The sequence below is a fragment of the Euprymna scolopes genome, chromosome 40 (genome assembly GCF_053919585.1).
Source record: "Euprymna scolopes isolate OS-2025 chromosome 40, ASM5391958v1, whole genome shotgun sequence".
Taxonomy (NCBI): domain Eukaryota; kingdom Metazoa; phylum Mollusca; class Cephalopoda; order Sepiida; family Sepiolidae; genus Euprymna; species Euprymna scolopes.
In genome coordinates this window covers 47,592,875-47,607,437 of record NC_136521.1, presented here as the reverse complement: position 1 = coordinate 47,607,437, position 14,563 = coordinate 47,592,875, and the positions used below count along the sequence as shown (strand labels likewise).

The following is a 14,563-nucleotide window of genomic DNA, read 5'->3' as shown; positions in this document are numbered from 1 at the left end:
TGATATATCATGTGGGCAGCAATGAAACTGTATCATTACTTGCAAAGAAAAACATATTTTAAACTAATGCAGATTTTATTGTTTATACACGTCCTGAATATTCTTCATAGTACCAAAAAATAATATCTCCAAAGAATTTCATATTTTTACAGCAACGCATGCCAAACTATTTTCTAATTTTTTTTTTTTTTTCAGTTTATATGAAGAATTGAAAGATCACTTTGGATTCGATTGTGAGATTCCCACGAACGACACCGGACTAGTCCAAGATTTATCCCAGTGGCTGCAAATGGCTTCTTCCATAAAAAAATGTGTTATCATTTTCGATGCTCTCAATCAACTCGACGATGGATCCGGAATCGAAGGTCAATCGATATTTAGACATTAATTAATCATCTACATTTTTTTAATATGATTGTTCGTTTGTTTTGTAGAAAGAAAATGCGCATAATATATTGTGATTATTTTGTTCTTATGTACTAACGAGTCATCGATTATAAAGGCCAAAAGACCACTCGGAGATAAGCGTTAATGATTTTATCAGTTGGACAGTGAGACAGCATGTTGAGGATTGGTCACGATTGTTTAAACTGAGCAGAATTTGATTATTTAAGAGTGACTCATGACAAAAACTGCGTTTATGAGATTTTATGTAAATGTGGGAAACTCTATAAGTGAAATATGCCGCTCCCTCAAAGAAGGACTAGAAAAACACCAAAAAAGCTGCCATATGCAGAGAAGAAAAGGCGTAGACATAAAAGAAAAATGAACGATTAGAAACTCAAGGAAGCAGCACATACGGTGAATAGCAACAGCATTCTAAGCCGTTCAATTAATTACAAATGTATATGGGAAAATAAGAGAAAATAACAAAAATATACGCCTAACCCAAAGATGATAGCCCCCTCTCCTCAAATCGTTTTTTCTTAGTGTCGTCTTCCTCCTTGCCCTGTGTTTTCTAGAACAAAAAAAAAAAACGAAAAAAAAAAACGAAAAAGAAAAAACGAAAAAAAAAAACGAAAAAGAAAAAACGAAAAAAAAAAACGAAAAAAAAAAAACGAAAAAAAAAACGAAAAAAAAAAAAGAAAACACACGTAGTTGTTTATCCACGGTTTCGTAAGAAGAATTTTTGTTCGCTAATATAGACAATTAGTTAAAAATTGAATCATTAGAAAGTCTTAAAAAGTACCCCAGTGACACTTGAATATTGACTTTTTTATAATTTACGAACACACACGCTAACCCACGATCCGATTTCTAACAATAACAATCCTTAGTTGACAAAAACATGAAGGTCGTAAGTTTCGACGACCGAAACGTTGTGCCAATAACACCCAAGATGAGAATAATTGTCGTAACAATCAAAACAATACAAATATTCATACCTCATCTCAAAATTTCAGAATTGCAGTTGACAAACAGATAAAAATCCGATGACCCCCCACCCCCACCCCACTTACAAATTTTTCAATTTTGACCATTTAGCAGCCCTTTTTCCGGATCAAAACTAATTAAAAAGTTTCCCACATGTCTGAATACCAAATATACAAAATTTGAAGTTTGTAGATCAAATATTCGTTGAATATATAGGTTGAGAAGTGTCCTCACACACATTCTCACTTTTATAGATATATAGATTCTATTTAGTCTGTCTTTCCATTCAACTTTTTCTTGGAAACTACTGAGCCGATCTGTCTGAGATTTTGTATAGGCCTATTATTTGATAACGTGCAGCGAATTAAGAATTATGGTATCCGTTCGATGCACATTTAGGAAATAATATAGAGTAATTTGGATTAATATGGGTTAATAGGGATTAGTAGTTTAGTTAGACTTTTTCTCAAAAACTTAACCGATCTGCTTAAAATTTTGTAAGGACCTTTATTATGATAAGGTGCAGCAAATTGAGTATTATGTTATTCGTTCGATGTACAGTTAGAGACTAATAGGTATTAGTATTTCATGCAAAAGTAAGCACAAATTTAACCATATTTAACCATCAGTTTGTCATAAAGCACTCATTCTGAGTCAACGGGCTATAACTTTGCCTGTTGTGAACGGATTAAAAATGTCTAGTTAGTTTACTATTAATCGATTATTGATTAAAAACAAAACTAAAAATAGTGTAAAACTGAAACGAAGTTTTTAAAAATCCTCTTTAAAAATCGAAAAAAATGAGCTCATTTAAATGTATTCGTTTCGGCTGTATTGTTGAAGGCTACTTCCAATAAATGTTTTATCATTTTATGTACTTCTTTTTATTTTGTACAGGCCCAGAGCATGATTTACGTTGGATACCAAATCCTTTGCCGTCTGACAATGTGAAGATTGTCATGTCTACGTTACCAGGAAAGGTAAGGATTTGCGTTTATAGTTTATCGATGATAGCTGTGGAATTTCCACAGGTATCATCAATAAATATATTAATTAAAATATAATAATCGTAATACACATATTCGGGACCTTATGTTAATGATGACCAAATTAACTAATTAGCTAGCGTAAATTTTAGCAAGGGTCACACTGAGTGAATGATGATAACCCAGATCTACAAAACAGAATCGTTCCCAGTGATGAGAGACGTTAAGTTGAGGCAATGGAGGACAGCAGGTCAAACAGTAGACAAAACAAGGAAAGAGTCGAATGATCATGAATGAGGTCGCGTGTTGACGACAGAAAACAAAGGTTTTCGAATCAGTCTCTTCGTGGAAGCCGTGCGCAGGAGACATTCCAAATAATGTAGAAAACATTAATAATTGGTAATTAATTAGAAATAATCTAAGCGGAATGTTACCTCGATATCTCTGTCCGTGTGCGTCACTTATTTAAATTAAGTTAGAAAGTTAAGAAGTAAAAACAATTAGGAATTCTCTCTCTCTCTCTCTCTCTCTCTCTCTCTCTCTCTCTCTCTCTCTCTCTCTCTCTCCTGAATCAATTCTCGGCAAATAAAACCTTGAAGTAAACTTTCGGCGAACATGTGTCCTTTTTCTTCATGAAAATACTATTTCGATAGCAACCACGAGACTAGTCGTTCTTAACTTTTCCTCCATTATTAAACTTTTGGTATATATGTTTCTTCATTTACCCTGATACAAAGATCATAGCACTCATAAAGTGACAGAAAAATAAGGTCAAGAAGAACCTTTTTATTGTTTAGGACTTTAGGTTTTGTATGAAAATAGTATTATATATTCGTATCACAAAAAAATCGAAAATTATGAAGTTAATTTATATTACGTTTGTTAGACATGACACAATTTGAAAAGAAATAATTATTTTTAAATTTAAATTTACCCCCAACTATATAATTTTTTTACCCTCTAGGGGTAAATTAATCTCCGGTTAAAGATCCCTGCAGTAGACGAAACAGCCACAACAGAAAAGAGGTGACGATAACAGAGGTGGATAAAAGAGACCACATATAATACACTCCCTAACTTCTTCATTTTTGTTTTTGAAAACATTACAATGAGTGTTTTGTCGACGAACAATATCACCTCGGTTTGATTTAAAGGGCAAATAACAATAAATATATAACAATATATATATTTGCAAAACACACGATTATTTGATGTTAAACCCCCCCTCTCTCTCTCTCTCTCTCTCTCTCTTTCTTTTTTAATCAAATTATGTGCCCCCCAGTCTCTCTTTCTCCATATCTTTTCTTTATTTGTTTGTCTTTGTAGTGGATATAACACGCCCTTATTATTTTTAAATCATATAGACATACAGATATTTACACTATATATATATATATATATATATATATATATATATATATATATATATAATGTGCCAAAAATCGTTAATTCATTACCGACACAGCAGTAGCCGTGTCATTTGGGCGGTCGGGTTTCGATCCTGGTTTGAGGCAGTTGCCTGTCTAGCAGCGCTGATGACCCGTGAAACAGTACTGTGGATGGCTATATATATATATATATATATATATATATATATATATATATATATATATATATATATATATATATAATATTTGTGTGTGTGTGTGATTGCCACTTTTTCAGAGAAACTTTTGTTTCTTCCGGTTGATATCGAGCGTCAATGTGCACGTAGATGGTTCTTTAGCCCAGCTTCACTTTTGCGTAATCGTTCACAGATGCGGAAGAACTTTCCAGTATTTGGTGCTTCTTGTCGAGGGACTATATTATACACCATTGAATGTCCTGTCAAACCGCTTCCAGATTCAGAAATCAATCTACACACACACACACACACACACACACACACACACACACACACACACACACACACACATATATATATATATATATTTGATTTCAACATAATTCATTTCTGTACTTTTTGCTTTTTGGCGAATGAATATATGCATTTGTTGTCTTATTCATTTTCGGCCTTTTAGGGTCACAACAGTTATTTTATTTTATCTTTTTATTATTTATCTATTTAGTGTTCATATTTTTTTAAGCTTCCCAATGACTTAAGCCATGATAGGTTGTCTTTATTTATATGTGGTTTTCTTTTGCAGGCGTATGAGAGCGTGAAACGCTACCAGTGGCCAACCCTGCAGGTTGAGCCTCTCAACCTGGAGCAGAAAAGGGAGATAATCACTGAATTCTTCGAGAAAATCTACTCTAAAACGCTCAACACAGAACAGAAAGAACTCATCCAGAATTCAACGCAAACCGACAACCCATTGTACCTTCGTGCTCTTCTGGATGAAGTGAGGAACATAGTCCGATACATGTTTTGTTTTTAATAATATTTGAAAGATCATAATGCTAGACAATAATTATTTATATAGATTTCATATAATCCAATACATAAAATTATATTGTCGGATTTTCAGAGTTTGTCAGCTGTCACTTTATGTCTTCAAGCTACTAATTAAATGTGTTTCTGAATTTTTGAGATGGGGGATTAATTATTCGTATTATTTGGATTCTTCGGACTACGGTTCTCATCTTGGGTGTAAATTTCACATTTCGGTTGATGTAACCGCCAACATTCTTTATGTGTTGAAATCGGGAATCTTTCTGTCAAACTCGAGAATCTGCACTCAATTTCAAGCGGAATCTCTTATTTAATCTACCGGGGTAGTATTCTCTCGTTCTGTTAGCCATTATTGGATATAAGTTTTAAGTAATTCGCAACCTTTTGAACCTTTAACCCTCAGAAGAGTATAACTTACAACTGAATTTTACGAAGTATATATGCACTAAACAATGGTTCCTTGTGGATTCCATGTTCCGTTAAAAAGGTCGGTGCTTACATCGAACGAAACGTTGTGAAAATAACATTCAAGATGAGAACAGTAGACTGAAGAATACACTTGGAGAAGATCGGGGGTTACATCGGCCAAAACTGCTCTGATCCTCATCTGGCATCAATTGAAATGAATGGCTCTTGTCTTGGAGAAGCTTCATGTTTAGACAAGCTTCTGGGCTTGACCTTTACTCCTGATCTGAAATGGAACATGTACATCAAATTTGTTGCCAAGGCCGCTGGAAAAAATGGTGGTGTCCTTCTACCACTCCAGTAGATATCTCACTCCTGATGCAATTTTCTATGTATATAAAAGCCGGGTATGGCAAACGATGGAGTAATGTTGCCACATCTGGGCAGGAGCTGCTAGAAGCAGCTTATCCTGCCTTGACAAAGTTCAAAATAGGCTTTGTAACTTAGTTGAGGATGCCCTTTTCTCTTCCCTGCAACCTCTTTCTCACAGAAGAGACGTTGCGAGTCTGTTTCTGCTTTATCGTTATTTTCATAGCAAGTGCTCGGCTGAGCTCCAATCTATGGTCTCCTCCACCAATCTTTCACAAAAAACACTCGTCAAGCCAAAACCACTATCAACAATTTACCCCACTCTTTATCTGTGCCTAAACCTAGATTCCATGAACAAAGCTTCTTTCTTAGAACTGTACGCTTGCTTCTGTTTTCCTGCTTTCGGCTGACTACAATTTGATTGTCTTCAAGTCCAACGTAAATAAGTTCTTGATGAACCGTCCCCTTAAGTAATCCAATTTACAAAATTTCCACCACTTATGATTACTATGTTATAATCCCATTGACTAATGTATACACATTAACCCTGATCCTCGAGTGGCCTTCAGGCCTTGATAAGTGGTGACTACTTTGTAAAAAACAAAACAAAAAGAAAACGTTGTAAAAATAATAATACAGATGAGAACAGTAATCTGAAGAATACAAAGGATGCAAATACTTAAATTTGTTTCCTTTAATATGAGCTGATTTCTTTTCGACTTTATTCTTAAAATTTGTAATTTTACTTCCATTCAATCATACCGACTTCTATATTTAGTCCGGTTGAAATTTTATCCCAGCAGAGAAAAGATTTCTGCACTGGAGTATTTATTTACCTCCCTCCTCAGACGGACAGACACAAGGTCAGGTGAAGGTTTTATAAAAATGTTACTGTGGACCGAACTGGATTCGAACCTGACGCTCAGTCTTTCAGTCCATTTCATTAACCACTTAGCCATCGATTTCTGTACTGGAATTACCACTCAATAATATAAGCCATTTTCGATATTCACTGTGAGATTAACTCGTTTTTCTTCTGGTAGCCATCTTGAATTATGACTACTAGACAAAATAGATTAAATTTATTTTTCAGTAGATTTTTACTGGAGATTTTTATCTTCCGCTGATAATGTACTTAATCTTGAGTTTAAATTTCCTTTTTAGTTTCATTATCTTTTCTTTTGTTCACCGTTAGACAGCTAATAGAGAAATTCTGCAGAATAGCAGTCAACATCATTTGTTTTTTATTACTTAAAAAAAAACTATATCAATAAGTAATTGAGAATTATCTCCCCTTTGAAAAACTCTTCTGTAAATCTATAAAAAAAATTCGTACTAACACATTTAGAGCATTCCACGTAGAATAAAAATGTTAGGTCAGTGCAAAAGTTCGCCCACCCCGTTTGTAGAAGTGATATCTCACTCCTGATGCAATTTTCTACCTATATAAAAGCCAGGTACAACCAATGATGGAGTACTGTTGCCACATCTGGGCAGGAGCTGCTAGGAGTAGCTTATAATTAATTTTGTTATTTTAAAATATCACCATGATTAATTTATAACTTTTTCTTTCAGATTAATAAAGCAGCATTCTTTTTTTTTTTTTTTTGCAATATTGCCACCCATTTGACCGGCAAATGATTTTCTTTCGTGAACAGAAAGGGGGTCATTTTCCGTCCGATAATGGTCATCCTTTTAATTCCAATAATTGCCGTCCTCGCACATCACTACAGACCAAATATCTCCTAGGTTGGGAAATCTTGCTTCATCCTAAATATTCTCCCGACCTGAAAACTCTTTATCTTCAAGATTTCTACATAATAGCTGCCTACTGTAAACACTTCTAAAATTAAACATGGATTTCAATTCAAGATTCACTGTTCGTTTTTTTCTTTCCTGTTTCCTTATTCGACGGTTACTTTCTTTGCACTGTTATGCGCAGTCCCTTTGTGCATATTTTCTGCATTGTGCATAAATGCATAGCACTTGCAGCTGCATTTTGAGTAAATCTGTCTCTATATCTCCAAACAGTCTCTATCAAACTAATTTTTCAATTTTTGCTCTATATACTTGAAACTTGATATATGCGTTATTCGGACCTGTGGAACAAAATCGATTTTATTTTGAGCCGAAAAAATAGCTGCTAAAGGGTCAAAAGTTTGGTGGTTAAATTTTAAATTCTGAAAAAACAACATATAGACACATATATTCGATTTAAGAATTTATTGTTTGACAAAAGGAATATATAGAAGGGGTTATGTTAATTTCATTAATCCATGGATTTTCAATATTGGCTCATATCATCAGAGGAAATGAAATGCGGTTAGCAAAATGTTCAGCTGCGAGTGGACGCTATTTTGCTTTTCAGCACAATTACTGAAAATAATTTTTGGGTGGTTGTGGATAATTATATGAAAAAAATTTTACGAAAAGAGAAGTTGATACAATTAACATAACCCCTTCTATATATTCCTTTTGTCAAACAATAAATTCTTAAATCGAATATATGTGTTTTTCAGAATTTAAAATTTAACCACTAAACTTATATATTGCTCTATTCTTAAATGTTGAGCTTTTCCTTTTTGGCTAAGATCACCTTGAAAGTATTGCTTCAAGTAATATCTATCAGGATTTTTCATCTGAATTCTATCAGTCTTATCTCGCTTATATATATATATATATATATATATATATATATATATATATATATATATATATATATATATATAATATATATGATATATATATAATATATATGATATATATATATAATATATATGATATATATATAATATATATGATATATATATATATAATATATATGATATATATAATATACATATATATATATATATATATATATATATATGTGTGTGTGTTTGTGTTTTATTTTTTATTACCGTTTTATCTGTTTGTTTACATATGTTTCAAATGTTGGACCATGTTTACGATCCAACAGCCTCGTCAGACCTTACAGAAGTGGTTGTTAGTATTAGGAAGACCGACAACGAGTCTGTTTGATCGTAAACATGGTCCAACATCTGAAACATATGTAACGAAACAGATAAAACGGTAATAAAAAAAATAAAGCACATATTTGCTCTGCAATAGTATTGAGCACTCTCTTCAGGTTTTTACTAATTACCAGTTTTACCAACTATATATATATATATATATATATATATATATATATATATATATAACTTATTTCGAGGGATTTACTAATTACAGTTTTACCAACTATATATATATATATATATATATATATATATATATATATATATAACTTATTTCGAGGGATTTAGATAGCCTTAGGTTAACATCAGGAAAGACGATTGAACATGAATATATGATATATATGATATATATGTTTTATTTTTTATTACCGTTTTATCTGTTTGTTTACATATGTTTCAAATGTTGGACCATGATTACGATCCAACAGCCTCGTCGGACCTTACAGAAGTGGTTGTTAGTATTAGGAAGACCGACAACGAGTGTTTGATCGTAAATATAGTCCAGCATCTGAAACATATGTAACGAAACAGATAAAACGGTAATAAAAAAATAAAGCACATATTTGCTCTGCAATAGTATTGAGCACTCTCTTCAGGTTTTTTACTAATTACCAGTTTTACCAACTATATATATATATATATATATATATATATATATATATATATAACTTATTTCGAGGGATTTACTAATTACAGTTTTACCAACTATATATATATATATATATATATATAAGTTATATATATATATATATATATATATAACTTATTTCGAGGGATTTAGATAGCCTTAGGTTAACATCAGGAAAGACGATTGAACATGAGTTAGATGTATATTTAATATCCAAACTTTTAAATAACTTTACAAGCAATGCGTTTATAAGCTTTTTTACAAATGGAATCAAGTTATGGAGAGCAAAGAGCATTTTAAACCATTTTAATTTATTTCATGCATATTGTTATTGAACATATCACCATGATTAATTTATAACTTTTTTTTTTTACATATTATTAAAGCATCATTCATATTTTTCAACAATATTCTCACTCATGTAATTGCAAAAATAACCTTCTCTAGTCAACAGAAACGGAGTCATCTTCCATCATGATAATGCTTTTCCTTACACACCACTACTGACCAAAAATGTCCTAGGATAATTTAATTGCAAAATCTAGCCTCATCCTCCATATTCTCTTAACCTAACTCTCTCGGATTATTACTTATTTTGAATATTCCAAAAGTATTTAGCTGACATTAGGTTAACATTATAAGAGGAGAGTGAACAGGAAAACCTAAAGAATTGTACAAGCGAGGTATTGATACACTCGTTCACAAATGGAAGCAGTTTCTAGAGAGCAAATATCGTTATTGTTATGAATGAAGATCTTCAAAAACACAGTTTTTGATTTTCAAGATGAAATTTTAACTCGACAAAAAATATTTGCACTGATCTGATAATTCGTATTTCATTTTTTGTTTGTTTGTCTGTTTGTTTGTTTACAACCTTTCGACTATTAACTATTCTGGATTTTACTGATTACGTCACATCATTACAAGAGTTTTTGTATAATATTTTCGTTTATTTTTCATCATTTGAATCTTTACTAATATGCATTTACCAACAGGTGCGTATGTACGGCAGTTTTTTCACCTTGACCGACAAGATCAAAGAATACCTCGAAGCTGATTCGCCGAAAAGTCTGTTCTCGAAAATCCTGCAACGACTTGAGGAAGATTATGCAGATAATAAGTAAGTTTCTCGTTTAGCATAATGATAAGACTGATCAATAATGGACCGGGAAGCCAGGGTTCAATCCTCGAGCGATTCATACTAGAGACTTCAAAAATAATACTTAATGCCCCTTGCTAAGCACTCAATGGAAGAATCAAGGGCAAATGGTATAATCCTGAGAATGAAATGTCGCCTACTCCTTACATCTCGATGTAGCAGCTAATGAAACGGGAGCCTTTAGATCGCTCTTAACTATAGTCGACCACTTAGCTTTATCTAGCATCTCTATTTCTACACACGAATTGAATGTTTTGTTTTGAACTAGGTAAATTGTACTTAGATCAACTTTCATTACTGATTTGATCGTTTAATCCGGTTACAATATGCACTCAACTGACCATTTTACAGTCAAATGTATTTCCAACGGTCGCCCAAAAGAGTAATAAGTAGTAAATAAGGTGGCCTTAGTGTACGGGTTCGTATCCATTTGCGGATTTGCATTATTTTTTTTTTACCGATTCTATATCAAGTTTTTATATCAAGCATTAGTCAAAAGAAAATGCCCAATTCTGTCCCACATTGACGGCATGTTGCTACACTGATCCTGCTGAAGTTGAATGAATTGAACTACAAAACTCTGCCTCATCCGCCATACTCTCCACACCTCTCACCTACCGACTACCATTTTTTTTTTCAAGCATCTCGACAACTTTTTGCGTGAGAAATGCTTGAAAAACCTAGGCGATATCAAAAACGCCTTCAGCGACTTTATCGCCATCATAGCGCAAGATCTTTAGGTCATTGGCATAAAATACATTTGTTTTGCGTTTGCAAAAGTGTGTTGACTTTGATGGTGCTTATTTGGATCAATAAATATTTGTTTGAGCCGAGATATGTTGATCTGAATTTAAAAGTTAGAATCCGCAATAACTTTCTTACATTCACTTATATATATATATATATATATATATATATGAAGAGAGCGAGAAAGAGAGAGAGAGAGAGAGAGAGAGAGAAAATAAAAGAATTTAAAAGTGTAAATTAAAATTTACAATTAAATTTATTATTCGACAGAATACTCCAAAAACAAATTACAAAGTCCTTATTCCACAGAGTTTCAAAGAATGTCACTTTTGCTATTCTTCTCAAAATAGGGTCGTAAGAAATTAGCAAATTATAATTGTAGCAAAGCTAGAATTTGCTGGCTGATGCATAAGATGAAATAACAATTTATTATATTTCGTCATGAATTGTAAAAAAATGTTAGTTAAAAAAATATATATATATACACAAGTCGAAAATGTGGGAAAAGAAGAAGGAAAAAACGGGAATAACATTTTAGCGTGGGTAAGTAATCCCTCATTAGTAATCCGAAAGGCGAAATCTAGAATTTTAAGTCCAATGGCATAAAGTTCGAAATTCGAAAAATCCGGTTGGAAAGATATATTTCAATGGAGATTAACGTTTATAAAAGAAATCGATCTCTTAGGTTGCATACACACACACGCATGTATATACACACGCATACATATATACACACATTTATAATATATATCTTTGTTTTTAAGGAAATCAATCGTGAAAGAAACAACAGTCGCAATTTGGTGTTCTAAACGTGGAATGTCGGAAGAAGAACTGCGATCATTTGTCGATGTAAGTATTATTATCAAGTTTTTTCATTGGATGAAACAACAGGACTGGGAGAGAATATGAGATAGAGAGATTGCGAGAACGAGGAAAAATAAGAGAGAATAAAGGAGAGAAAATCCCTTTAAAGAAACAAAATATCTAGAAGCGAGAACGAAGAGGAGAAAGCAAGATAGAGAGAAAATACTAAAAGTATTCATATATATATATATATATATATATATATATATATATATATTAGTATATTTATGAAGCATTTTTTCTTTTATGCACGTTTCATTAAATAGCACAGACAACTCTTGCTTGTTTTTCTTATAATCCTCCTTTTCTCTTTGTCGGACCATTTTCCGAACTTTTTTTTTTTTTTTTTTTTTGTGAAAAAAGAAATTTCCCATAATCGCGAACGTTTTCGAGCTCCATTGGTCATCCTCAGCGACTAGTAAAAAATAAAAAATGAAAAATGAAATTAAAAAATGAAAGTAGCGAGATGAAATAAAAAGACGATTAAAAGACGATTCTGGACGATTAAAAGATGAGTCTGGTTAATCGCTGGTTTATTAATTTGGATTAACAATGCCTCAAAGATTGGGAGGCGCACCTCGCAATATGAGACAGTTAAAATGGCCGTGTTTTTTTTTTTATTAATATGTCTCTAAATTCATTTTTAGGGGTGTGGTGTGCTATGAGGTGCTGATAGATTGAACTATTCGGGGAAGACAGGTGACATGTTATACGACGGGAGATGCTGGTTCGAGTCATGCCATTTACGAATTATTTTTGGAGACACATTCTCCTATGAGACATATATATATATATATATATATATATATATATATATATATATATATATAATCATTAAAAAAAAACAGACAAAAAAGAACCACTACATAAAATTATCTAAAATTTACTAGAAATGTTAACCATTTCTTTTTCTCAAAGACTATTTTTTTAATTTTTTTATTATTATTTTTATCATCATCATCATCATCATCATCATAGTCAATTGCGCACCTTGCAGCAGGGTGTGGTGGACTGCCCCAGAGAGAGTACCGCAAAAGACACGATCGCATGAGACTCCGGATATATTGGGAGGTGTGCAAGAGGGTTGGGGAGAAGTGTGCTGGAAAATGGTTTGAGGAGGTGTCTGATGAAATGAGAACAAGTTAGGATGGCAAGGTAGAGGTATGGTGGGACAAAAGTGTCATAACGATCAAGCAATTGGAACATAATCGTCCGGATTTGGCCGTCATTGACAAGGTCTCAAAAAACTGACAGTGAAGGAGAATGAGAAGTGGAGCAATTATGCTCCATTGCCTTTGGAGATAAGGCGTATACACGGGATTAAAACACAAATAATCCCGGTCCTAGTTGGTACACTAGGAGTAGTATCAAGTCGTCTAGAAGGACAACTGAAAAAAAACTACGAATCCCCAATGTTTTAGGCGGTCTTCAGTCCTCTGCAATTGTAGGTACCACCAACATCCTTAGGGAACCCCTTAATCTTTTAAGCTCCTGGTTTGAAGCCGGGATTAAGGAAAATCCTCTGGAAATGAATCTCACCCATTTCCAGAGACGCTGATAAACGAAAACAGAATTATTATTATTATTATTAGTAGTAGTAGTAGTAGTAGTAGTAGTAGTAGTAGGGTTGTTGTTGTTGTTGTTGTTGTTGTTGTTGTTGTTGTTGTTGTTGTTGTTGTTAGTAGTAGTATTATTTAAATCACTAGGAGTTCTCACAGTGGTCATCATCAGAGATTGCTCACTGATAAAAACTGGTGGTGTTCCCCGGAGTCTGAGTGACAACTAGTTTCCCCAGATTTTCAGTAATTCTAACTTCTTTCGACAACCTTTACAGACAAATTGGCATTATCGCAACAGTAACTTGCCGTTGATTTCTCACTGGCCATGACCATTATCTTCACTAGAATTTGGGTGGTAATAAGCCTCCCTAACGCCCTAGTCTCCTCCGCACCTTTCCAGTGGCGGTCTGGTAAATGCTTTCACTAGTCGGTCTTTTCATCCTCCTTATTCCTTCAACTATTTGGTGTATTGCCAGCCGATGCCGGTACTACAATATATTTTCCTTTTTTGGGGGAGGATGAGGGGAAGGGGAATATGAGTATGGGAAAAGAAAGAGATGCGAAAAATGATGGAGAAAGGAGTGGAGATTGAGAGAGGAGAGATGGGAAAGGGAGGAACATAGGAAGGGGAGGTAGTAGTCATTCTAAAACTTCATACCTTGATTTTATTTTTGTTTTACTTCTCTTGCATTTTCTATATGCCCGGTTGGTTATCATCATTCTTGAAGATTAAGTTCCGCATTCGAGGGTTTTCTTTAAGATTTCCGCTGTTTTCAGCATTACTGTCCGTTGCATAGTCTGAGCCTTCCCCATTGATTCCGAGTTCTCCTAGTCAGGTGTTCATATATATATATATATATATATATATATATATATATATATGTGTGTGTGTGTGTGTGTGCAGCCTAGTTAAATGCGTAAGAATTTGTGAAAATTGGATCTCTAGATGACCTCATATTGCACGAAATTGTAATTAAATTATATACAGGGTGTTCCACAAGTCGTGAACATTAAACATCTCAAAAAGTACTACACACTGCTGCAAGGTGCGCAATTGACTATG

General features: G+C 33.3%; 1 protein-coding gene across 3 annotated transcripts in view; it reads left to right on the top strand.

The window, feature by feature from the left end:
- LOC145265545 (uncharacterized) overlaps positions 1-14,563 on the top strand; it is a 188,850-nt gene that overhangs the window by 110,314 nt on the left and 63,973 nt on the right. For all 3 annotated transcript variants that reach the window (XM_080121509.1, XM_080121508.1, XM_080121510.1), the window contains 5 exons: positions 196-365; positions 2,272-2,354; positions 4,508-4,702; positions 10,167-10,291; positions 11,842-11,926. In XM_080121509.1, the coding sequence (XP_079977635.1) occupies positions 196-365; positions 2,272-2,354; positions 4,508-4,702; positions 10,167-10,291; positions 11,842-11,926 (658 nt within the window). The remainder of the gene's footprint in view (positions 1-195; positions 366-2,271; positions 2,355-4,507; positions 4,703-10,166; positions 10,292-11,841; positions 11,927-14,563) is intronic.